Here is a 25751-nt window from a genome sequence, read left to right as displayed (position 1 = left end):
AAAAGCCAAAGCTAGCCCTGCCCCCACCAAAGTGTGACCTCTGCTCTATTTCCTTTCTTCCCCCTTTCTGTTGTGCAGAGAAAAGCTAGCCTTGAAGACTGACACAAGCTGCAAAGCCTGCTCTCCATTTGACTTCCTTCCTTCCCCCGTCTCTCTGTTGTGCAGAGAAAAGCTAGCCTTGAAGACGGACGCAGACTGCAAAGCCTGAGCTCCGTTCGGCTCCCTTCCTTCCCTCATCTCTCTGTTGTGCAGAGAAAAACTAGCCTTGAAGACTGACACAGGCTGCAAAGTCTGAGCTCTGTTTGGCTTCCTTCCTTCCCCCATCTCTGTGTTGTGCAGAGTTGCTGGGCTGTCTCTCTTTCCTTCTCCCGCCCTCCCAGCGTTTGAGAGAAAAGCTGGCGTCCACTGGCACTTTAGACCCATGAAGTGTTCTTCAAGGTATAAGCTTTCCTGTGCCTTGCAGTATGTTCTTTTTGGGGAGATTTCCCCGGGAGGCCTGGGCAGCAAACAAGGGTGTGTGTGTGTTTTTCAGCCGGGAGGGGCGGGAAGTGGGCATTCCTGTAGCTATTTTTCTTTTTCCAAATGATCCCTGCGCAGAATTGTTGCTGGCTGAGGTCATCTGATGGTGAGGAAGGCTTTTTTCTTTTTTGCCCCCCTTCTTTCTTTCTTTCCCTGCAAGTGATGCTCTGTCTGTATTCTTGGTGCTGGGAGCGGGGGGAAGCAACAGTGGGAGGGCTTCCAGTGCCCTGACCCCACTGGTGGACATTCTGGAAGTGACATCACAGAAAAAGGTGGAGTTTTGGTTCAGTGTGGCCCAGAAGTGACATCACTTGGCCCTTGACACCACAGGAAATGACATAATTCCTGTCTCCCAGCTCCACCCCCAAAGTCTCCTGGCTCCACCCCCAAATTTTAGTGGGTCACGAAGGAGAAGTGTAAAAATAACTGGGCCATGGGAAAGAAAAGTTTGGGAAACCCTGCCTTAAGCCAATAAGGGAACGGGGCAGGGACTTGCAGCCTGTGATCGATATAAAATGTATTTTTTTTCTGTACTTTGAGCTTGCCTTGGGAGTACAGCTCCTACTGATATCAGTCAAAACTTTAGAATAAATCTACCTGACTGACTTAATTTTTCTTTTGGGGGTTCAGGGGGAACCCGTTTATCACACCTTCCTCTCCTCACAATGGACACTCTGAGGTAGGTGGAGCTGAAAGAGCTCTTTGGATATCTGCTCTTGGGAGATCAGTTTTGAAAACATTGTGATGCGATATCACCCCAGAGTCGGAAACGTTGGTGCTTGGGCAGAAAACCCGTCTCACATGGGGGGGTCAATGAAATGAAGGGAGCCGGGCTTTCCTCAGGCCCCTGCTCCCCCACCTACCAACCTGGCCTCATCAGCTGTGTCCTGTACGTCACTTAACCCAGGCTAGGAGATTACCTTTACCTTTTTTTTTTTTACAGTGGTACCGTTCTGAGGCCAATTTGGCCCAAAATGGGCTGCATGTGGGACAGGGATGGCAGGCAGATGTGCGCATGCGGACACACTTTTTAAATCCACCTGTCTGCTGTCCCCAGGGCAGCTTAAACCACCCGTCTGTTATCAGCCATTGGAAAAGGCATTTCTCTCCTTAAATCGCTAAGTCAAGCGAAGCCAGCTGGCAACTTGGAGAATGCCTTGAAAGTTAAAGTTGGTTTCTTTCTACCTCTCCCTCCCCCTCTATTTTCCTGCCGGCCTTCCTTGTGACTCTCAATCATCTGACGTTTATTGTGTGGCTCTTATGTCAAAGAGGTTTGGCCACCCCTGCTCTAGGAGATCTCCAGTCCCCACCTGGAGGCTGACAACTGTAACCGCTGGTCTCATCCAGCAACACATCTGCAGGGTCATTTGTAAACTTCTTCTCCCAAATCAATCACCCTCAAGACTTCAGCTTGAACTTGCTTCCGCTTCTCGGGGAAAAAAGAACACGACGCCCGCAAAATCAGCGCAAAGATACCCCACGAAGCCGCTTTTAAGAGTCGAAGAACACCTGAAGCCCTGCCTACGGACAATTCAACCTAGTCTAGTCCCTAGTCTAGTCCAGAGGTGGCCAAACTGTGACTCAGGAGCCACATGTGGCTCCTTTACACACATTGCGTGGCTCCTGAAACCCCCACTGCCCCATCAGCTAACTTGGAAAAGGCACTTCTTTCTTTAAATCACTTCTTCAAGCCAAGCCAAGCCAACCAGTGACTCGAAGAATGCATTTAAAGTTAAAAGTTGCTTTCTTTCCACCTCTCCTTCCCTCGTCTTGAGGCTTTTAAACATCGAATGTTCACGTCTTGCTGCTCTCAGACATCTGGGCCTGGCTCTGATATTGAATTTGGCCATCCCGGTCTAGTCCTTTCTGGGCCGCGCTTTGAGTCGAAGGTGTGTTTGTGTGGCAGGGGCGGAGCCCGCGCGCGCATGCGCCTTGGGGGGGGCAGCCGCCCGGAGCCGAGTCTGAGGCGGAGCGGCGGCCATTTTGGCTCCTGCTTCTGGCGGCGGCGGCGGCGCTCCAGTTCTTCCGGGGCTGAAGAAGTAAACAAGGGGGCGGCGGCGGCCTTGATCGGTCTCCTTTCCCTGTCGGTCTTGCCTTTGGCGTTTTGTTGCCGGTGAAGCAGGGCGGAGGCAAAACTGCCCGCTTGAGCCGGGCGGGGCCCCCGATGAGGCGGCGGCAGACGAGGAGGCGAGGCGGCCCGGGTTAAGTGACGCGCGGGACGAAGCAACTGCCGGGGCCAGGTAGGTGCGGGGGGGCTGAGGGGCGCTTTCTGCCGCAGGGGAGCGACGCGGGCCCTCCCCGAGATATAATCGGATCCCTTCTCCACCCCCGTTAAAAGTCTTGCGGCTCTCAGGCCTCTTCTGTTTGTGGCTCTTATATTAATTTGGCCGCGCCTGGCCTAGTCCTTCCTGGGCAGCGGCTCTCCAAAATCACGTTGCTGAGCACACGAAGCTGCCTTATATCGAATCAGACCCTTCGTCCATCGAGGTCAGTGTTGTCTACTCCAACGCCATTTCAGAAGGATACGAAGACAGTTTGCAGGAGAAATGAAAACAAAGCCATGAAAGTGAGACGAAAATTAAAAGAAACACCACTTACCTGCTGACTCGACAATAAAGAAGACGGTCCCAAGAAGAAGAGTCTCTGCACTCGAAACAATATTGAACCTATGAAGCTGCCTTATACTGAATCAGACCCTCCTGGGTCCATCAAAGTCAGTATTGTCTACTCAGACTGGCAGTGGCTCTCCAGGGTCTCAAGCTGAGGTTTTTCACACCTATTTGCCTGGACCCTTTTTTGGAGATGCCAGGGATTGAACCTGGGACCTTCTGCTTCCCAAGCAGAGGCTCTACCACTGAGCCACAGCCCCATTCATGGCTCTCCAGGGTCTCAAGCTGAGGTTTTTCACACCTATTTGCCTGGACCCTTTTGAGTTGGAGATGCCAGGGACTGAACCTGGGACCTTCTGCTTCCCAAGCGGATGCTCTACCACTGAGCCACCGTCCCTCCCCAAACTGTCAATAGAACATATGAAGCTTCCTTATACTGAATCAGACCCTCGGTCCATCAAAGTCAGTCTTGTCTACTCAGACTGGCAGCGGCTCTCCAGGGTCTCAAGTTGAGGTTTTTCACACCCATTTGCCTGGACCCTTTTTTGGAGATGCCAGGGATTGAACCTGGGACCGTCTGCTTGCTAAGCAGATGCTCTGCCCCTGAGCCACCATCCGTCGCCATCGGACTGGTCTTGGCTATTGTCGGACTTGTATTACAGCTCCATATTATTTCTATAGGACATTGATCCATCATACTGTAGGAGCAGCGTGTGCTTTTGGTTCCGGAGGGATTTTGTGTTGTATAAATATGTTTGTTTATATTATGTTTGGCTATCACTGTAAGCACTGTGTGTGTTACTAGTAAATACTGGATAAGTAGAAATGAGTATTGTTTTTGTTACAAGGAGAGGCTTTGAGGTGTTTTCTTTTACAGTAACCTCCGTGGTCCCAGCTTTGATTGCCGCGACATTAAAGTTGTGAGCTGCCATATAAATTCATTTGCTCTGGGGCTATTTTTCCTGAGCTGAATCAAAAATGTGTGTGTCAGAGACTAAAAAACTGTGAGCTAGCTCACACTAACTCAGCTTAGAGGGAACACTGCTTGCATCCACAGTTTAATTCTGGCTTGGAGGAATACCAGTTGATAGCAAGAATAATTTTGTTAAAGTGCTCAGATCCAGTATCACAGCAAGCTGGTTAGATTGAGGACTACCTAAACTAGAAAGTCCTCCGTTTCAGTGTGGTTGTTCTTGTCATGAACAAACTGTGTCTTGTTCATAATGTCTTTATGCAGCTACTTGCCCTTGTTCCTATCATTACATTGCTTATGTAGCCTCTCTAATGGAAAACATGCATTTAATCTTATTCAGTAATATTAAAAATGCATTGTTTATAAATGATGTGTGTGTGTACTCTAGAGTGACAGAAACTCAACAGCTGGTCTCACCGTATCAGATTCAGAATTTGAATGTTGTCAAATATGATTAAATTGATCCTTCCTAACAGCTTTGTCTTTGCTTGGAAAAGTAGCCCTTTTTGACCAGCAAAACAGCCATAGTAAGGTTCCTGGGGCCTACATGGACAAAAGTTGTGCAGGACAAGGGGCTGTAGTGAGGAGGTAGAGTGGGCTAGATCAAGTGAAGGAGCTTGAGAATGCATTCCATATTTTTTTCAAAATATATCACAATAAACACTAGATTTTTATAGTTACGAGCCAGTTTGGTGTAGTGGTTAAGTGTGTGGACTCTGAGAGAACTGGGTTTGATTTCCCACTCCTCCACTTTCAGCTGCTGGGTTAGCCATAGCTATTGCAGGAGTTGTCCTTGAAAGGGCAGCTGCTATAAGAGCCCTCTCAGCCCCACGTACCTCACAGGATGTCTCTTGTGGTGGGGGGGAGGTAAAGGAGATTGTGACCTCTCTGAGATTCAGAGTATAGGCCAGGATATAAATCCAATATCATCATCATCATCATCACCTCCTCCTCCTTTTCTGCACTTTATTATAAAAGTATTATAAATATTTCCAGGGGAGTATATCCAATGTAGATATTTTATTATTATTTATTTATATCTTCAATTTCTAGCCTGTCGTCCCCCATAGATTAATTCTGCACATTTCTCGCCTTTTGAAAACTCTTTGCTTAAATAGTGTTATCACAGCACAGTCTGTAGTGAAAATACTCATTGGTTATATGAACATTTGCTTATCTTGATAGGATGAAACGCGGAAGGAAAAACAGCAAAGCCAGCGATCACTTATCAGATGAGGAGAATCCAGCCAGTGACAAAAAGCTGAAGACAGCAGATCAAGGATGTGCCGAAGTGCTTCAGAGCCCTGATTGGGGGAACCTCATTCCAGACATTGTTCTGCAGGTGTTCCAGTATTTACCGCTTCTGGATCGTGCCCATGCATCACAGGTCTGTCGTAGGTGGAACCAGGTGTTCCATATGCCTGAACTGTGGAGATGTTTTGAGTTTGAGCTGAATCAGCCAGCGACATCTTATTTGAAGGCAACTCACCCGGAGCTCATTAAGCAGATCATCAAAAGGCATTCCAATCATCTACAGTATGTTAGTTTCAAGGTAATAACACAAAGTTGTGTATTTTGTAGGTTGTTGGCCCTATTCTGACTCCATGTGGACACATCCTCTCTAGTAAAGCAAGTACACTTGGTACCATTCAGTTCCTTGACAGGGAGAAACTGAATTTATTTCTGTTTCAGCCAGTTAACAAGAAAACAGGAAAAAAACTGAAACAAGCTGCAGTACTGCAGTCCTAAGCTCTGCTCATGACCTGAGTTTGATCCCAGTGGAAGCTGAGTTCAGGTAGCTGGCTTGAAGTTGACTCAGCCTTCCATCCTTCTGAGGTCAGTAAAATGAGTCCCCAGCTTGCTGTGGGGGGGGTGTGTGTAGATGACTGGGGAAGGCAATGGCAAACCACCCCGTAAAAAGTCTGCCTTGAAAACGTTGTGAAAGCAACGTCACCCCCGAGTCGGAAATGACTGGTGCTTGCACAGGGACTACCTTTTTAATGCTTTTTGTGGTGATTATAGGCTCAGATCTAAGAGACCCTAGCATTAATTTCTTGCCTTTTGCTACAGCTCAGAATGCCCTACAAAATGCAGTTCCTGGGGGCTTCCTGTCCCCTTCCAGAAGAGCATTTCAAAAAGCATTTTGTACTGTAGCAGGAGATGGAAAGCAAGAAAATGCTCTCAGGTGGTAGAAATCCTTCTGCCCAAATAAACTGCCCCATTAGGTGTGTATTTTAATTAAAAGAAAACAGAAACCATATATCCTGGGACTACATGGCTATATATTTGTACCTCACAAAGACACTGAAAATTAATTTTGTAAAACAAAGGAAGAAGAGGGTATTCTGGAATCAGAACCTTCTGTTTCTGTATGAGTTTATTAATGCAGGGTCCTTTATGGTACACAGTTTATTGGCTAGGCTTGTCAGAGTACAGATTGTACCACCAAGCTAAGTGAATATAGTGAAACAAGGTAAAAATGGTCACTTTTAGGCAAGGTGGTCCAACTTACATAAATGGAGCAAGCTTATGTTTCTTGAGGATTTCTGCTGAAATTTCATAGTTGCTGTTTCCTAAGCACAAAACAGATGTGTGCGTGTGTTGAGCTTTTTAAAGTGTCCTTTTGAAATACATGTCTGGGCCCTCTTTTTTTCTCAATTGCAGGGAAAAGCAACAGTTGGACTCTTGCTGGGAGTTAGTACTGAAATATAAAATGTCATATAATAAGCAGCCCTTAAATGCAGATATTCCAGACGTGAATAGAAAGATAAACATGCATTTTTATTTGTAAAGTTCCCCAGTGGATAGAATACAAATTGGCATATAGCGGCCTGTGGACAGAATTTGGACAAGAGAAGTCTTTTAGCTGTTGTTGAAATATCGGCGCCAAGAGGAATGACAGCTTTCCATCCATCTTCATGCTAACAATACTGAGAGAAGGTTAACTTCAAGTGGACTGAGAAGGGGGAAGAGGCAGGATAATTGCTGTGCAAGTCAGTGCTTCTGAGTAGTGAGTAGATCACTAAGGAACTCTGCACAGTGTGAGCACCAAACTGGAGTCTCGAGGATGCAGTGCAGATGACACACAGCATTGCCAAATGATTTAAATGTAATTCATATGTATCAGTAAAGAGTTCTGGCTTTCATCAGGAGGGCCTATTGGTATCAATGATATTTACTTCTAAATGTGCAGGCTTAAAGTTGGGGTGTAAAACTGAATTACCAGTTTCCATAATTCAGTGTGGGATGTATCTATAGAACAGGTTTTTAAATATGTGTGTGTGATGTATATATATGTGTGTGTGTGTGTGTGTGTTGCATTTCAGGTGAGCCTGGTGTTCCTGAGGCATTAAATCAGTCTTTCTGTGCCAGTCTTAAGATGATGATGATACTGGATTTGTATCCTGCCCTCCACTCAGAGCGGCTCACAATCTCCTTTATCTTTCTCCCTAAGAACAGACACCCTATGAGGTGTATGGGGCTGAGAGGGCTCTCACAGCAACTCCCCTTTCAAGGACAACCTCTGCCAGAGCTATGGCTGACCCAAGGCTATGCTAGCAGGTGCAAGTGGAGGAGTGGGGAATCAAACCCGGTTCTTCCAGATAAGAGTCCGCACACTTAACCGCTACACTAAACTGACTCTCTAAATATTTGAATGTTTTTTAGGGCATAAGAACGTTCATTTGATCTAGTAAGTAATAGCAGTAGGCAAACTGAAAATAGGAATTTTGTGTTGCAGGTGTTTATAATTACTTTTTCTTTCTGGGCTTACAGGTATACTGTCTTCCATTCTGATTCCTCTAATGCAGTGGCTTCCAACCTTCCTGACACCAGAGACGGGTTTCATGAAAGATAATTTTTCCACTTACTGGTGGGGGGGAAGGTGGCGCTGGGGGTTTTGCTGCCCCAGGATGCCCCCCACCCATGCCCTGTCTCTCCCCCCCGTGTGTGTGTGGGGGGAGACTGGAGCTATTTCTGCTGCCTCCCCGCGAGGTGGCCAGGCAACAGTAAGCCAGTCTTCCTCCCCCTCCCATTTAAAGACTCCTGCCAGTCAGCTGATAGGCAGGGGTCTATAAATAAGGGGTAGGCTAAGGTCACAGCAGCACTGTCCCGTTGACCTGGAACCTGGGTGGCCGAAAGAGGTGGTGTGGTGTGGCCTTGCTCCAAGGTTGCCTCCCCTGCAAGGAGCGAGGCTGTGCTACCTCTTTTGGCCGCCTGGATGAAAGGGGCAGTGGAGCTGCTCTGCCTTTCTCCGTGGCCCAGTTGCTAGCAGGCCATGGACCGGTACCAGTCCATGACCTGGTGGTTGGAGACACCTGCACTAATGTATCTGGACTAGCAGTAATCTGACCAGAGATCTTGTACTTCTTCCCCACCCCAAAGAACTTCACTTGATGGCTGTGTGAACTATCTCAGTGGCATTTCAGGGGAGTAGACCCTCAGATCCCTGACTTGGATAGTTCAGACTAGCCCAACCTCCTCATATCTTGGAAGCTAAGCGCGTTCAGCTTTAGTCAGTTTGGGAAGGGAGACCACCAAGGAATACGAGGGTTGTGAGGTGGAAGCAGGCAAACCATCTGTGACCATCTCTTGCTTTGAAAATTCCATGGGGTTGCCATAAGTAGCCATGACTCGATGGCAAAAAGAGAAACACAGCTTCAGATAACTGGATGCTGATCTGTAAAGTTTGCCAAGACATACTGGCAATGGCATAAGAATAAAATAAGTACATGAAACCCCCCACCCTGAGAATAATTTTATCCAGATATTCTGAAGATTTTAGGTCTCAGAATCAAATTCCTATCTGTTATAGATCCAGGCTTGCATGTGACTTGTGTTTCTGTAGTCATTAATTTTATTCTTTTCCAGCAATATGCATTCCTAAAAAATTTTCCTAAGCAAACCAATTGCTTTTAATATGGATGTTTAATAATTTCTTCCTCGTCAGAAGAATTTTGATGCTGTGTCCATTTCAGAACCGTTCCAGTTCTTACTTGAACACTGGTTATTCTGGGATTCTTGAACAATAGAGGTTATTCCAGTATTAGTGCTACTGGTGAAATCTCTGTAAATATTTCAGATGCCCTTATAGGTTAGAAATGTAAGGGTTTGTTTTGTTTAATCCCCAGAGATAAACAGAAAAGCTCCTAAATTTTAGAGAACAGCAGGGTGGATAAAAATCAGTTATTTAAAAAAATTAAATTGGATGTTGATTGATAAAATGCTTTTTGAGGAAAAATCTATCTTGAGATAACGTTCTATTTAAGATACATTATAGCCCAGAGGTTTTTCATCATGAAATAAGGATTAGTTTTTAAATCTGCAGTGTGAGACTGCATATTCAGGTAATGTTTACAAAATGTAAATGCATTCCATTAATTCATTCATTAGGGCCCCAGTCATGCTCTCCCAGAGGTTTCTATAAGATTATTTTGTAACTAGAATATACCTTCGAAGGTACTTGGTTTTGCAGTTCTAAAACCTGTGAATTTGTGTCTGGAGATAACATGCCTCTTGGTAACAGCAAAAATGTTTTTTAGTAAACCTAGAGTTGAGAAAGAGACCTCAATTCTATTGCTCCTCTGCAAATCTGTGTACACAGAAACAACCTCTTACCTCTTTAAACCATAAATTTCAAGAGTGAAGAGAAGATTGTTTGGTGTGGAATAGGTCTGCATGAGGAAAAAAATGTTAAGAGCTAAGTGTGAGGAGGTAAGGGCAGACAGTACAAATGAAAGTGAAACTTTTTGAGCAGGATGTGAGTGTAGCCTTATTGGTGTTTCAGCAGATGCAAGAATATATTTGCTATATAATTCTTTTTGATAAACAGTTTAAATGATTATAAAGATTATTTTCTTCTTCCAATAAAGTACAGAAGAACAGTCCAAATATGAATGATAAACCTATTAAAGTGTAACAAAGCAGGAGTCAAGTAGCATCTTTAAGACCAACAAAGTTTAATTCAGAACGTAAGCTTTCGTGTGCTAAAAGCACACTTCAGGTTCCTCATCTGATTCCTCGTCTAATGAAGTGTGCTTGGAGCACACGAAGGCTTACATTTTGAATCAAACTTCGTTGGTCTTAAAGGTGAACTTGACTCCTGCTTTGTTCAACTGCTTCAGACCAACACGGCTGCCCATTTGGATCTATTAAAGTGTAGATAGTTCATCTTGCAGGGATTTCACAATTCTGTCAAACAGTAAATAATCAAACAATCAGTAATTTTCTGTTATAACTGTAAAATTAACCTGGAAAGTTATTACCTGAAAAATGAAACCTTCATCTGTGTTGTAATTATTAATGCCAGCAACATTGAGGTGTTAGGTAGAAAAACAATAATTTAAATCGAGTCTTGCTGACTGGTGGTTTAAATCACAATTAAAATAAATGGATTTAAATTGAATCCACCCTGGAGGAGCAGCTGAAGACAATTATGCTAGAGGTGTGACTGAGCTAATAGTGTGTTCCCAGATTACGTGTAATGTTTCCTATTTGTATATTGTTTGTACAGATTGGTTTTGTGCAGTCTCATATTGCCAGACTAATATCACTAGTAGCATGTTAAATGGTAGCAGGGTTCATCTCTTTCTGTAGTCAGCTAAACTGGTAAGCAGCAGGATTCTCGAGGGTTGATTTTGGATTATATGCAGCACAATAGCAGTGCTTTCCTTGGAAATGCATTCTGTTGAGAGGCTGCTTTTCTTGCTCTTCTGCATTCCTTCTGAATGTGTTTGCCTGAGGTGACTTAATAGGGTTTCTTAAGAGCTGTGGTCAGATCCAGAATGGAACTAGAGAACTTAAGTGGAATAAACTCCGTGGTATTACTATGAATGGAAATAATAGGCCCCAAAGGTAATTTTTAATATCACCCCTTACCAGAACTCTTATCTTGAAATGGAGATAAAATAAGGGAGGAAAAAGGGAATTTGTAAAAAACTAGATGGATATTTAGTTTTTTACAAATTCCCTTTTCTGAAATGTTGGATATTAAAAGCCCTGTGATGCAGAGTAGTAAAGCTGCAATACTGCAGTCCTAAGCTCTGCTCATGACCTGAGTTCGATCCTGTTGGAAGCTAGGTTCAGGTAGCCGGCTAGAGGTTGACTCAGCCTTCCATCCTTCCGAGGTCAGTAAAATGAGTACCCAGCTTGCTGGAGGGAAGTGTAGATGACTGGGGAAGGCAATGGCAAACCACCCTGTAAAAAGTCTGCTGTGAAAACTTGAAAGCAACGTCACCCCAGAGTCTGAAATGACTGGGGCTTGCAAAGGGGACTACCTTTACCTTTTTTAGGTAGATGTTAGTCAAAAAGGCAGTTGAAAGCAGTTAAATAAAAAGCGTCCGATCTTTTCAATTAAAACTCCACTGATTGAATTGTAGAATATGTGCCACAGACTAGGAAGGGTATCTTCAAAACTAAGATGACCACCATCATATTTAATGAACAAAGTCAAGAAGGCCATTAAGGCAAGAAGGCTTCTTTTAGAGATTTTCAGTTTAGAGGAAAGGCATGATAGAAGCATACAGGTTGTGCACGGTGTGGAATAAGTTGGTAGAGAAACATTTCCGTCATTCCCCAAATACTGAAACTTGGGGCCAACCGATGAAATTGATGGGCAGGACAGGAAAAAAACAAGTACTTCTTCCAACATAGTTGTTACCTTTCCACTCACTGTGGCAGGATATGATGACCACCAACAAAATTGGCTTTTAAAAGACATTAGAAGAATTCAGAGGGAGTAGAGCTTCTGAGTTCAGAGGCACCATATTTCTAAATAGCAGTTGCTGGATGGCAACAGTGGGGCAAGGTTTTGGCCTCCACACCTGCTGTTGACCCCTCTGAGATACCTGGTTAGGAGGTGGTGTGCTGGCATGATCCAGCAGGAGAGTTCTGAGGTTAAGATGTGTATGTATAAGGAGGGTCTCTTTTGGATCATGTGTGAATTGAAAAACCTGTATGGAGAGCACACAGTAAAAATAGTACCCCACTGCTCTTTGTCAATTACAGGCGGTACCTGCTGTTTGGGGGTGAGCTGGTTTCAGGCAGTATGGCTGAAAAATGTCTCCCTTCCCCTGTTTGTGATGGTATTTTTGTAGGACCACGTTGCCCATTGTGGCCAGGTTTTCTGTGGGCTAGAGGTGCTGTGTTAGAAGTTGCTGCCTCAGTAGAAACCAGGCATGCTGGTTGTCACAAAACTTTTCAGCTTTCTTGCTCAAAGAGTTCAGAGTCTAGTAAATGCTCGCATATTAGTATCATTCCGGATTTTTGCATTGCCTTGTTTCTCTTCGGTCATCATTGCTATGACTTGAGGGAGACAGCTATTGTTAGCTGTTCTTGGAGAAACGTCTTCTAATTAGAATCTCAGGCTTTAACCAGTTTAATTGGTACATTGATGATTGTTCAGTTAAAAAAAGCTTTTAACGAGTAGGCCGTCCTAATTATCCTGTTGTGAAATGTGAGCTAGCATGGCTGCAGAAAAGGCTGTTCAGAAGAGGGCAACCCCCATTCATTTAGTGTGCAGGTATGGAATTTTTACATCCATTCTTAACACTCTTGTTTTGGTCTGCCCAAAATGCTGTGCTTTACCCATCCATGACTAAGTGCTGAACAGTAAAAATTTAACAAGCATGTTCTCATCATTAAGCCCTTTGATCCATATCCTTATACAAAAGGTGCAAACAACTCTGTGCAAGCACTAGTCTTTTCCAACTCTGGGGTGACGTTTCTTTCACGTTTTCATGGCAGACTTTTTACGGGGTGGTTTGCCATTGCCTTCCCCAGTCATCTACACTTTCCCCACAGCAAGCTGGGTACTCATATTACCGTTTTGGAAGGATGGAAGGCTGAGTCAACCTCAAACTGGGTACCTGAACCCAGCTTCTGCTGGGATCAAACTCAAGTTGTGAGCAGAGCTTAGGGCTGTAGTACTATAATTGCACCACTGGGCTCTTCTCTCCTTACATATTCTGTTATAAATGTTATAGTCTAGCAGTTCTGAAACACTCATAACTCAAAAGATCGATGTCAAAAATTTCATGGGCAACAGCAGTTCTGACCCTTCAGAATTGGGGGGAGTGGGGACATTTATATGTTTCAGGCTGGAAAATGTAAAGCATCATTTTTGTATTAGCTGGGTGGTCCAATAAGGCATAGTTTCTGCTCCTGTAAAGGACTATTAGACCCACATGGGCTCCCAGTTTGGGAAATGTTAAAATAGATTGTTTCTAAGCCAGTTCTGTTTCTTTAGTTGGTTGCACTTTTATAGTGTCTTAAAAGTGACACCTAATTAAAAAAGATTTGGAGTGATATTCATGGAGTAAAAATTTCTCCCAAACAATCTAAAACGGAGATGCTTTTTTTTTGGTCTACCTTTTTTCAGAATGAAACCAAACATGTAATAATATTTGATTGCTTGAGTGTGTCTCCAGTTCATGGAGAATCAGGATACAAATACGCTGATTGAATAAGGAGCATGGGGAACTTTGCATTCACATTTTATTTCCTTTTGAAGGTGGACAGCAGCAAGGAATCAGCTGAAGCAGCTTGTGATATTTTATCACAGCTTGTGAACTGCTCCTTAAAAACCCTTGGATTAATTTCCACCGCTCGGCCAAGCTTCATGGATTTACCAAAGGTATGAATTGCTTCCTGAAAACCACAGTTCTTGCTTTCACACTGATCTAATACAAAGACAGGGTTCCAGGTGGTGTTGAACAAGTGATTGTGTCGTCTTATTTGGGGTGACTGTGTAGGATTTAGTTTGTTGGTGGGTTGGGGGCAGTTTATCTACATACCAACTTGGCCCAGTGCACAGACTGTTGAATTACTGGGGGGAATTCATTAGGATGCTGCAGAGCATTGCTGCAATAACTTTTCCCCTCTGGGAAAAATCATTACCATCCAAAGAGCTGAATTGTGGGATGCCTTCATGGAAATGTGCAAGGCTCTCCCTGAACTTTCTGTGTTGGCGGCAGGGGTGGAATTCTAGCAGGAGCTCCTTTGCATATTAGGCCACACACCCCTGATGTAGCCAATCCTTTGAGAGCTTACAAAGCTCCTTTTTTGTAAGCTCTCAGAAGATTGCCTACATCAGGGGTGTGAGGCCTAATATGCAAAGGAGCTCCTGCTAGAATTCCACCCCTGATTGGTGGTATCTGATTGATGTAGAACATTGCATGTGAGGTGACTATTGCAGTACTAGTACGGAGCACGTGTAGGACCCCTCACACTCCTTGTCAGTGTTGCTACAAGCATTCTTTGTTTATGTTGGTCCCTTTTCAGAAACTGTACGGGAAGCACCAACAACCTTTCTCTTTTCTTTCCATCCTGCGGTTTTGCATTGAGAGTGAGCATATGTGTTGCCAGGAATTCCGTCTTGCTTTGCCTGCGCTTGTTAAATCTTAAAAGGCTTCTCTTTTTGGCTTCATCTCGTTTTGGCTTTCAGTTCCCTTGCCTGGGGCGAACAGCTAGTAGCAAATGCACATTCCTTCCTTCTGCTTTCTGCTTCTTAGTCTGATCGTGGCACAATGCTGACTGGGTTTTATAGGGGAGTGAGAGAGTACAGTATAGCACAATTACTGCTGGATGTGTGAGTGCTCTTCTGGGAGTCGAGACTGCACACACACCTACGTCAGCTGGCACTGCCTGTGAAACTATTTCCCTGGCAGCAGGAACACCGAGGAGCATTGTGACTGCCCTCCCCTTTTTGGGGTATCAGAGCAGAGGTAGGACACTGTGGTTCACAACTTATTTACAGAGTAGTAGAAGATGATGATATTGGATTTATATCCTGCCCTTCACTCAGAGTCTCAGAGCAGTCACAATCTCCTTTACCTTCCTCCCCCACAACAAACACCCTATGAGGTAAGTGGGGCTGAGAGAGCTCTTACAGCAGCTGCCCTTTCAAGGACGACTCATGAGAGAGCTGTGACTGACTCAAGGCCATTCCTGCAGGTGCATGTGGAGGGGTGGGGAATCATACCCGGTTCTCTCAGATAAGAGTCCACACACTTAACCACTACCCCAAACTGGCTCTCATGGTCTTGCCTCTTGGGTGCTCCAATAATTTTTTGTTCTCTTGCCTTTGTAATTCTTCCTTTGTTTTTGTTTCTCCAGTTTTCTTCTATTTTGGGGCTCATGCAGCTAGGGGACACTCTTAAAAAAAGCATAAAATCTTAACATATTACCAAACAGAGGTAGCCTAGAGGAAGTGTTGCCTTGGCACTACTTTGAATGTGTATTCTGCCCATCACAGCATTGGAAAATAGTTTTGATTGGGTAAAGGTTATCCTGACGTACACTTAGAAACCAAGAAATTGCTTCAAGTTTCAGAAAATAAAAATGGTTGCAACAGCCAGCAGGATGGTGCCAGCAACTATTCTTAAAAGCTGTAGAAAATGGAAATGTCAGCTGCTTGAAGTTTGCCAAGACTATTCCGTTGGTTGACTATTGAACGTTCCTTTGATTGCTTTTCCGACCCAAAGCTTTCCATTGGCCATGGGATCATCCGGTTGAGGATTTCTGTGCATTGGCTTCTGTCGTCGAAAGACAATCCAAAATTCCTCTCCCCTTCTTGATCCCTGAAAAGCTGCCCAAAATGAGATGGTGCTTCAAAGTTAACCTAGCTGGGTCTTTATTGTGTTGTTTTTTCCTGTAAATTGAAGAAAGTAACTAGTCTTCACACATCTAGCACCCACCACTTCTTTGTGACTTCAGGTGTGCCAGTACTCATCCACAGGGGTGGAATTCTAGCAGGAGCTCATTTGCACATCAGGCCACACCCCTCTGATGTAGCCAATCCTCCAAGAGCCTACAAAAAAGCCTTGTAAACACTTGGAGGGTTGACTACATTGGGGTGTGTGGCCTAATATGCAAAGGAGTTCCTGCTAGAATTCCACCCCTGCTCATCAAGGCCAGTATGGTGCTGGCTTCGTTGTTTCTCCAGCTGCAGCGTTCCAAACACTGTTCTTAACTGAAAGTGGGAGGGACTGGATGAGACCTGCATTTCTTAATTTCCGTTGACCATGCTCATCCGTATGACCAGTACCTCATAACTCTGTTGCGTGGCATTCTGCTGTAGTAATTCTGTGTTACACATTTTTTGATATTTCCTGACAAAGGATTATGGCAGATTTTTCTTTGCAGAAGCTTCCATCCCTTTGATATTTGCAGTAGCCCTTTAAGGCAGAAGGGAGACCCATGGCCAGAAGTTTTACATCTTTTATGCAGCTGGAGGCAGGCATTGTTCCAACTAGATGCAGGCTTGTAGCCACAGGGGAGCCTGTGGGGGCAGTGCCCCCTGACTTACAGGCAAGGCCCCCCCCCCCGGCTTCCACGGGGCCTCTGGGGTGCAGTCTGCTTCTTTTTTTCATTTTGTTTTTGCCATGGCTGAACCAGCAAAGTGTCATCAGTGGCAGCCAGAGCCAGGAGAGCTGAGGAGGGCACAGTGTGCTGCAGCAGCAAAAGCAAAAGCAACAGGTGGAGAGGAGGGAGGCAGAGGAAGCCACATGGAATGGACTTGGGAGGAGGCAGGACAGATGGAGCTCCTGGCTGCAAAGTGCCAACATGGGAAAGAGGAATGTGGAAGGAAACCCGCCTACTAGCACGCAAGGTGCAGTCCCTTCTTCACGCCAAAGTTTTAGGGTTGGCTTTCTCAATTTGGCCAAGTTCAGAGCCTCCAGCTTTTGCCCCTACCCCAGAAAGCTGAGAAACGGCAAGCCTCGCAGTGGATGGGAAAAAGTGCCCCCCGACTTTTTAAAAAATCCCAACTTGTAAAATCCTGGCTACGGCCCTGCCTAGATGGGTCATTTGGTTTTGGATGCTTTTGTAATTTGGGAGTGGCAAATTGCAAGCTTATGATAACTATTCAGATATTCAGCTCATCTCGGCCGCCTGGTCTGTCCAGAAGTTTCTGGAAAAGAAGCTACTTGCTCAGAAATGTTATATAACTTGCGAGGTTTTCCACTGGGGATGAAATACATTTTGTGCGTTTTACGTTTCATTTCTAACTCTGCCATTTTCTCCTTTCTGCAGTCACACTTTATTTCTGCATTGACAGTGGTGTTTGTAAACTCCAAGTCGCTTTCTTCGCTTAAGATAGATGATACACCAGTAGATGATCCATCTCTCAAGGTGCTGGTAGCTAACAACAGCGATACCCTGAAATTGTTAAAGATGAGCAGTTGTCCTCATGTTTCTCCAGCAGGTAAGCTTGCTCTTGTACTCTCAAATTCTTATCTTGAATTATCCCAGTTGGTCAAATAAGCAGCCTCTCTGAAAATCTAAAATATATCACAGAATTCTAAATACCACAGGATTACTTGCACATTGTCTACAACAGTATGAAGTTAGTATCTCTGAATATGCTTCTGTGGGGAAATTATTAAAGCAAGCTAGTATCCTTAGTGAGTAAGGGCTGGATGCAACAGTCTGTCGGCAGAAGGTGCAGGTGGCTGTGGATCCCTCCCATCAGCCCTTCCAATCAAGGAAAAATTGATTCCCCATGGTTGCAGAGCCTATATGGCAGGGGTGGCCAAACTGCTGCTCAGGAGCCACAATTGGTTCTTTCACACATATTGTGTGGCTCTTGAAGCCTCCAGTGCCGCTTTGGCTGGCTTGGAGAAGGCATTTGTCTCTTTAAATCACTTCTCCAAGCTGACAGTTTGGAGAACACATTTAAAGTTAAAGATGCTTTCTTTCCACCTCTCCCTCCCTCCTCTCTCCCCCATTTGCCTGCCTTCCTTCCGCCCTCCTTCCCTCCCATCCATCCATCTCTCAAACATCTGATGTTTCTGTCTTGCAGCTCTCAGACATCTCTGACGTTTATTCTGTGTGGCTCTTACATAAATTAAGTTTGGCTACATGGAGTAATAGCCACATAGGTTGGTAGACTACGATGAGGAGGGGAAGAGGGACGAAATTGCCTTTTTGTCTCATCTCTGTAGCACACCAGCCTATGTGGCTGTTGCTCCACATGAGCCCTATGACCCCAGGAATCAACTTTTCTGTGATTGGACAGGGCTTTGGGGTTGAGGGCAAAGTAGGGAAGATACAATAATGCATCCACAAGTAGATCACAGGATCCAGCCTTAACACTCACTCCACTGACGTAAGCTGCTTTAACTGAAGGTTAAATCACTGTGGGTGGTGCTTGGTGTGGATTAGGAATGGGCACGAACCTAAAAAGCTCAGTTTTATGCAGGGCTTGGGGCGACCCCTGAACTGAACCAAAAGGCCTTGAGCTGGTGAGTTTGGTTCCCCTTTTCAAAAATCCAGGGCTTTTTTTTGTGCAAACATGTTTTTCCCTCTTAGAAATCGTTCTTCCTCTTAGAATTGTAAACTACTTGCAGCTTGGATTTTGCTAATTTTATCTGAAAATTCCTCATTGTCAGTGGTTTGTGAGGATGAAAGTAATGTTCCTTTGAATAAGCATGAATAGTACATGCAGCTGCAAGTCATTTACTCAGGAAAGCACAAAAAAAAAGATGGATCAGCGTTTAATTCCCTGAGAACCAAGATGCCAACAATTTCTAAGAAAATCTGCGCAAAAATTTTGGATTGATGTTGCCTTTTAAATTTCAAAGTGGATATTGGTTCTAGACTATCTAAAAAGAAGAGGATATTGGAGAGCCAGTTTGGTGTAGTGGTTAAGTGTGTGGACTCTTATTTGGGAGAACCGGGTTTGATTCCCCACTCCTCCACTTTCACCTGCTGCATGGCTTTGGGTTAGCCATAACTCTGGCAGAGGTTGTCCTTGAAAGGGCAGTTGCTGTGAGAGCTATCTCAGCCCCACCCACCTCACAGGGTGTCAGTTGGGGGAGAAGATATAGGAGATTGTGAGCCGCTCTGAGACTCTTTGGAGTGGAGGGCGGGATATAAATCCAATATCATCATCATCATACCCCACCCTATACTCTCAGAGCGGTCACAATATTCTTTACCTCTCCCTCCCCCACAACAGACACCCTGTGAGGTAGGTGGGGCTGAGAGAGCTCTTGCAGCAGCTGCCCTTTCAGGGAGAACTCCTAGGAGAGCTATGGCTGACCCAAGGACATTCCAGCAGCTTTACGTGGAGGAGTGGGGAATCAAACTCGGTTCTCCCAGATAAGAGTCCACATGCTTAACCATCACACCAAACTGGCTCTCATTAAATAGGAAGACACCTAGGAAATAAAGTAAATAGAAAGACACGTATAAGTTTGTGACTTGAAGAAGATGTCATGAAATGGACTTAACTAGAGTGCTTGTCAAGTCAGATAAAATGAGATAATCATTGCATTCTAGACATTCATGAACTTTGTATACTCACAGGTCCTTGTTCAGTCTGATTTGTGTTATTCTATTGCGGTTTGTTGGATTTTGTAACCCATCCACGAATGCAGTGTGAAATTTCTAATGTTGTTACACTGATGGTATTGCATTAATAGACAAATGAGTCAACATGCTGTATTCCTGAGTCATTGTTTTTGACTTTGAGCATGGTGTTTTTCTATGTTTATTGCTCTGTACACAATGGTCCCATTTTGTATGGCATCCATTTAAACCTACCAGAAATGAAGGGGGTTAACGTACTTGCTTTGGCTAAATTATGGTTAATATGTTGAGGAATATTGCATAAGAGAATGGTCCTTCCTTGATTTCTGTCAGTCACCCCTTCTGGTCTGAAACATTTGGATCGTAGGAGAATGGGAGGACATCTAGATTTCCAGGAAACAGAAGCAAATGTATGCCAGTTTGGTGTTGTGGTTAAGTGTGTGGACTCTTTATCTGGGAGAACTGGGTTTGATTCCCCGCCCCTCCACTTGCACCTGCTGGAATGGCCTTGGGTCAGCCAGAGCTCTGGCAGAATTGTCCTTGAATGGGCAGCTTCTGGGAGAGCCCTCTCAGCCCCACACACCTCACAGGGTGTCTGTTGTGGGGGGAGAAGGTATAGGAGATTGTAAGCCGCTCTGAGTCTCTGATCCAGAGAGAAGGCCGGGGTATAAATCTGCAATTTTTCTTCTTCTATGCTGTTTCCCTCTCTTGCATAAGCATTTTGTTTAGAACCCAAACCTTATTTGCCATTGGCATTACAAAAATAAAATTCTGAATTCTATGCTTTGTGTAGGCATCATAATTCATTGTGAGACAGGCAGTCTCCTCCCATGCCCCATTCGCATGTCCAGTCGGTGGTAATGGGTGTGCATGCACAAACAAAATATTATATTAGAGGTGCAGTCCTATCAAGTCCCCTGAATCTGGTTGGGTAACCAGATGTTTTCTGTGAAGGTGAAAAAGAGAGGTTAAAATGCTGCATATCTCTTGCTGTTAGCATCCCTTTTCAATGACTGTATTCTTTGAAAGTGGAAGGGAAAAAAACACACATGCTTGCTTGTCCCAGTTAGCAATAGGTGTCACCCTGGAAGAGTTATTTGAATTCTGTTCAGGAGATGTCACTCCTTTACTCACTTCCACAAGAGAACCTGTATGTTGGCAAACAACTTGTCCTGAATAAAATGCTATGTATTTTTTTTTTAATTATTTGTGTGAATTGTTTTTGTTAGCTTGTATGGAATGGTTTCTTCTCCAGAAAAAAATCCATTTGAGCTCTTTATTCACAAAGTCTTTCTCCACATGTTCCCCAGAGAGCACAGCGTTCAGGGATGCAACATCTATTGTCCATCCCTGGACCTAGGGAGGCCAGGCTGTGCTCTACACGGACCAGAGCCTTCTCTGTGGCAGCACCTGAAATGGGGAATGCCCTCCTGGAGGCCATAAGGGCCCTGCAGGACCTCTCAATTCTGCAGGGCCTGCAAAAGAGAGTTATTTTGACAGGCCTTCAGTACCTAAACCGGGAGAGGACTGCCACCTTACACTACTGAGAAATTGAGATCACTATGGGCTCACAGTAAAGGACGATCCTGCCTAGGTTGTTGCTGGACAGCACCAAAAATGTTTTTTAAAATGTTTTTATTGTATTTATTGTTTGAAGTCATTGAGCTGATTGTTAGCCGCCCTGAGTCTGCTTACGGAGAAGGCGGGATAGAAATTTAAGGTAATAAATAAATAAATAAATAACAAAGTTATGTTTAAGGCAGGTATTCAGTTGTGTGACAGGCTGAATGGTGAAAGCAGGTTTCTAATGCTGAATTCTCTTTTCAAGGTATCCTCTGTGTGGCTGACCAGTGCCACGGTTTACGCGAGTTGGCATTAAACTACCATCTGCTGAGTGATGAACTCCTCCTCGCCCTGTCTTCGGAAAAACACGTCCGGTTAGAACACTTGCGCATAGACGTAGTCAGCGAGAATCCCGGACAGACACACTTCCACGCCATGGAGAAGAGCAGTTGGGATGCTTTCATCCGACATTCTCCCAAAGTGAATTTAGTGATGTATTTTTTCTTATACGAAGAAGAGTTTGGTCCGTTCTTTCGTTACGAGACGCCCGTCACTCACCTTTATTTTGGGAGGTCGGTAAGCAAAGATGTACTTGGCAGAGTCGGGATGACATGTCCGCGATTGGTCGAACTGGTGGTGTGTGCCAACGGATTGCGGCCACTGGACGAAGAGCTCATCCGCATTGCAGAGCGCTGTAAGAATCTGTCGGCTATTGGCCTTGGGGAGTGTGAAGTCTCTTGCAGTGCCTTTGTGGAGTTTGTGAAGATGTGCGGTGGCCGACTTTCTCAGTTGTCGATCATGGAGGAAGTCTTGATCCCTGACCAGAAGTACAGCTTGGAGCAGATTCCATGGGAAGTGTCAAAACATCTCGGTAGAGTCTGGTTTCCAGATATGATGCCCACGTGGTAGAGTCTCCGGGGACTTCATGTGGAACAGCACCTTATGTTTTGAGTATGCTCTCTTGTATCTTAAATCACATAAGCTTATTTAATGCCATAGAGTTTTATTGTAATGTGTTCTTAGAAACATTAATGTACTGTTTAATGATGGCTTCTAAAATCTAGGTTGAAGGGAGCAATCTGAGGATGTTCAGAGCACTTATCTGTATAAAACATTTCCTAGTTACGCTCTTCTTTTTCTGTTGAGTTAGGCCTAATGTATATAGGTAGTACAACAAGCTGACTGATCTCAGATTCTGTTCTAGATTTTGCTTATTAGAGCAGTGATTCCCCCAGCATGGTACCCACCATTTTCTTTCCTGTTCTTTACTTGCTTCTTCACCTTAAGATCTTTTCCCCCATAGCAAAGAGCCAGTCTTGACTTTTATCTACTCCACTGGAGTAGAAAGTGCTTGAGAAGAGCCAGGAGGTATCACCTTTGCACCTACAGGGGGCGCCCATTTAAAAATGTCTGCCTTCACCACAGGGAGGATGTTTGGCTTGAAGTCTTCTAATGTTTTGTGGAACCTCCCACCAACTGGGGATTGGTAGTAGCCATTTAGGAAGTGCCCATAAATTCAGCATTGCTGGGGCCACTGGATTACAATATCCCCCCCCCCCCCCCCGCTTCGTTAACTTTAGGTACTGCCACTGACTGAAATACAGTTTGCAGGGAGTAATATTGGTTTTGTTAAGAACATAAGAGAAGCCATGTTGGATCAGGTCAGTGACCCATCCAGTCCAACACTCTGTGTCACACAGTGGCCAAAATAACCCCAGGTGCCATCAGGAGGTCCATCAGTGGGGCTAGGACACTAGAAGCTGTTGGAGAATTGCAGTTGCTAACCGGTATAGGTTGTAAAACAACCAGCTGTTTAGACTACAAAACATAAGATTATTGCATAGCATACAATAATCAATATGCTGTTTAATATTTTGATAAAAAAACTATAGCTAGAGCAATACAGCTTATAAAGCTGGACATAAATCTATATGTAGAGAAAGTAATTAATTGTACATCGCTTATTTAAATCGCTCTAGCAAAAAAAAAAATTCAGAGGCTCCCCCCCCCCCCCCATGCATTTTTTGTAAATGTGAAAATGTCAATCCATATATGAACCTGTTTTAAGGTGTTAAAGCTCAGGAAACTAAAGTATTCTGAGAGAACTATACTGTATTTTGATGAGGGAGATCCGTGGGTTTTTCTCAAGCTTAATTGTTTTATCAGATTTACTTTAGGAATGACATGTCTATTTTACAGTAACAGAGCAAGTCAAACATTTGTACATAAATTTTAAATGTAATAAGCAGTTTTCAAGTGTAAAGGGAGAAGGGTACTGGCTACTGGAAGGGTAAGTGGCAAATACGGCTTGGGGAGCTCCTAGTGTCCTATTTGGACAACTTTTGTCTCTTGTGATACTTCTTGATTAAGACTGCAATCTAGAGTCTCAAGAAAAGTAGTGATCTAAAGCAGAGGTTTCCAAATTCCCCCCCCCCCCCCCCCGGCCCAGTTATTTCCCCGTGGTCCAGGCGGAGGACGCTCAGGGATTGATACAGACACTGTGCGCTAGCCAGGAGCTTTCCCTACCCTCTCTGATGTTTCCGAACATCAGAGAGGGACGGAGGAAGGCTTCTGGCCAGCGTGCAATCTCAGTATCGCTCCCTGATAGTTCTCTGGGCAGAGGATACCCAGGGAGCGATACAGACAGTGCACACCGGCTAGGAGCTTTTCCTAACATCAGAGAGGGACGAGGGAGGGCTTCTGGCCAGCGTGCAGTGTCTGTAGCGCTCTCTGAGTGCTACAGGTGGCGGCATGGGGGGCTGGAGCGTGGTGCGGCATGAAGCGCTGAAAAATACAGGGGAGGGGCTGTCAGCCGCCCCCTGACGACCCGGTATTGAGGCTTTCGTGGCCTGGTACCGAATCACGACCCTGCAAATGGGAAACACAGATCTAAAGGATTGTTAAATCACTTTCAATAGCCAAAGAGGAGGGGAGGCAAATCAAGATGAGTGGCCATGTTTGTCTGTAGCAGTAGAAAAGAGCCAGAGTCCAGTAGCACCTTAAAGACTAAGAAAATTCATGGCAGGTTATGAGCTTTCATGAGCCACTTCTCACTTCTTCAGATACAGCTGGAATGTGAGTCCATCTGTCTTTATATCTTGGAGAGCGAAGTGGTTTCAGTTGTGAAATGACGACAGCAGGTGTGATTGGATTAGGTCTGGTATGCAAAGGGTCAGAGGCACGTAGAAACCAGCATTGGTAACGAGATGGGAAACCGAAGTGTAGATTCAGGAGGCTTTAGTGTTCGGTTGTTCAAACAGCAGTTTTCACATGCTGCTTGGCAAGATACAGATCACGTCTTCAGAGTTTGACGAATGTTGTGATTTTGAATTTCTAAATATTATTTTTAAGAGCCTTTGGTATCTGAAGAGAAGCAGTTTTAGTGGAAAAATTATCTTTACAGAACAGCATATTGATACATGTATAAAGCGAATGGCTTGGTACTTTTTGTACTACTTTGTTTTTTGTTTTGTTCATTTTGTAATTCTTTGTTTTTTGTTTTGATCATTTTGTAATCCTGGGTAGGATCTACCCCATTCCCCTAAATCAGCAGGCAGTTGTGGCGTTATTAACACACAAGAGTAAATGATAAAATTTCACTCCCCTTTCCTACAATTGTTTTTAAATTCAAAGCAAAAGCTACCCTTGTGATTATGGATTTTGTTTGGGGGGCGGTGAGATCATTTTGTAATTACTAAATGTACCTGCTTTATTACTATATATGCACCATTTATAGAGATGAATGGGAACTGTGTGGTGTTCTTAAGAACAAGAGGCTAATTCCAAAGGAAACTTCTCAGTGGCCTAGACCCCAGAGGTGGCCAGCGGTAGCTCTCCAGATGTTTTTTGCCTACAACTCCTATCAGCCCCAGCCGTTGGCCATGCTGGCTGGGGCTGATGGGAGTTGTAGGCAAAAAACATCTGGAGAGCTACCAATGGCCACCCCTGGCCTGGACATAAAAATAGGAAATGTGTAGCCCTGTAGAGCTGACGAATTACTTTGTGGAGTAGGCAGACTTCATTTCAGTTTGTTCAGTGTGCACTTTAAATGTCCTTTGGGTCCAAATATGTACATGGTCTTTGTGTGTTTGAAAACACATAATTAAGCCTGGCTTTAATTTCTGCTTGTGTGTAGGTACTTGGTTCTTTGACAACTGTGTACTCTTTATGGCATAACTAAACAATCACAGTTCTTTTGAGTTAAAAGTTAAGTTGTCCCTTGCTGTTCTTGGACACTCACCTCGATGCTGCATGAGGTTTTGGTGTGCGTGCGCATGTGTATTTGTGTGTGTTGATCCACAGGCCACTTGTCTGGATCCTATCAAAAATTACTAGCCACAGTGACATGAAAGGCTCAGTTTCAAATGTTAGCTCTCTTTATTAGCTACAGCATGGTAACGAGTAAACTAGACGACTGCTCAATGGGGTCAACTATATATAGTTCAGGGTTCCCGCTCTAGGATGCCATTGGGTCATTTGAACCAGCAGGGGCCTGTGACTAGGGCAGCAGGGATTTGGATCCTACTGCCCATCGTTCCTGAGTCCCCAAGCTCAGTCCTAAAGGCTCCAATGAGCCAGGCAGGGACACTGATAAAAGCGTATTGCATGAGTCCACATACACAACATCCCTCCCCCCCAGTCCACTGAAATGCAAAATGCTGAGCATTGTCTTTGAAAGGCTTAGTGATGGTGAAGTATTGGTAGAACCTGCGAAAAGCAAATATTTTGTTCTCAGTTGTCTGTACGATCCTTCCTTTGTTATCCAAAATATAGTCGCT

The 25751-nt window shown here is 44.5% G+C and overlaps 1 protein-coding gene and 1 non-coding gene across 2 annotated transcripts; one reads left to right on the top strand and one right to left on the bottom strand.

Moving 5' to 3' along the window:
- Nucleotides 1-3674: 3674 nt before the first annotated feature.
- TRNAA-AGC (transfer RNA alanine (anticodon AGC)) lies at nt 3675-3741 on the bottom strand. The gene has a single exon. It is a non-coding gene; the product is annotated as a tRNA-Ala (tRNA).
- A 1525-nt stretch (nt 3742-5266) lies between these two features.
- On the top strand, nt 5267-22109 carry FBXL3 (F-box and leucine rich repeat protein 3). The gene is made up of 4 exons (XM_060233593.1): nt 5267-5653; nt 13610-13732; nt 17131-17302; nt 21239-22109. The coding sequence occupies exons 1-4, from the start codon at nt 5288-5290 to the stop codon at nt 21880-21882; spliced, it is 1305 nt and encodes a 434-aa protein (XP_060089576.1). The 5' UTR covers nt 5267-5287; the 3' UTR covers nt 21883-22109.
- Nucleotides 22110-25751: the final 3642 nt, after the last annotated feature.

The sequence above is a fragment of the Heteronotia binoei genome, chromosome 3, assembly GCF_032191835.1.
Source record: "Heteronotia binoei isolate CCM8104 ecotype False Entrance Well chromosome 3, APGP_CSIRO_Hbin_v1, whole genome shotgun sequence".
Taxonomy (NCBI): domain Eukaryota; kingdom Metazoa; phylum Chordata; class Lepidosauria; order Squamata; family Gekkonidae; genus Heteronotia; species Heteronotia binoei.
This window is presented reverse-complemented; position numbering and strand designations above follow the sequence as displayed.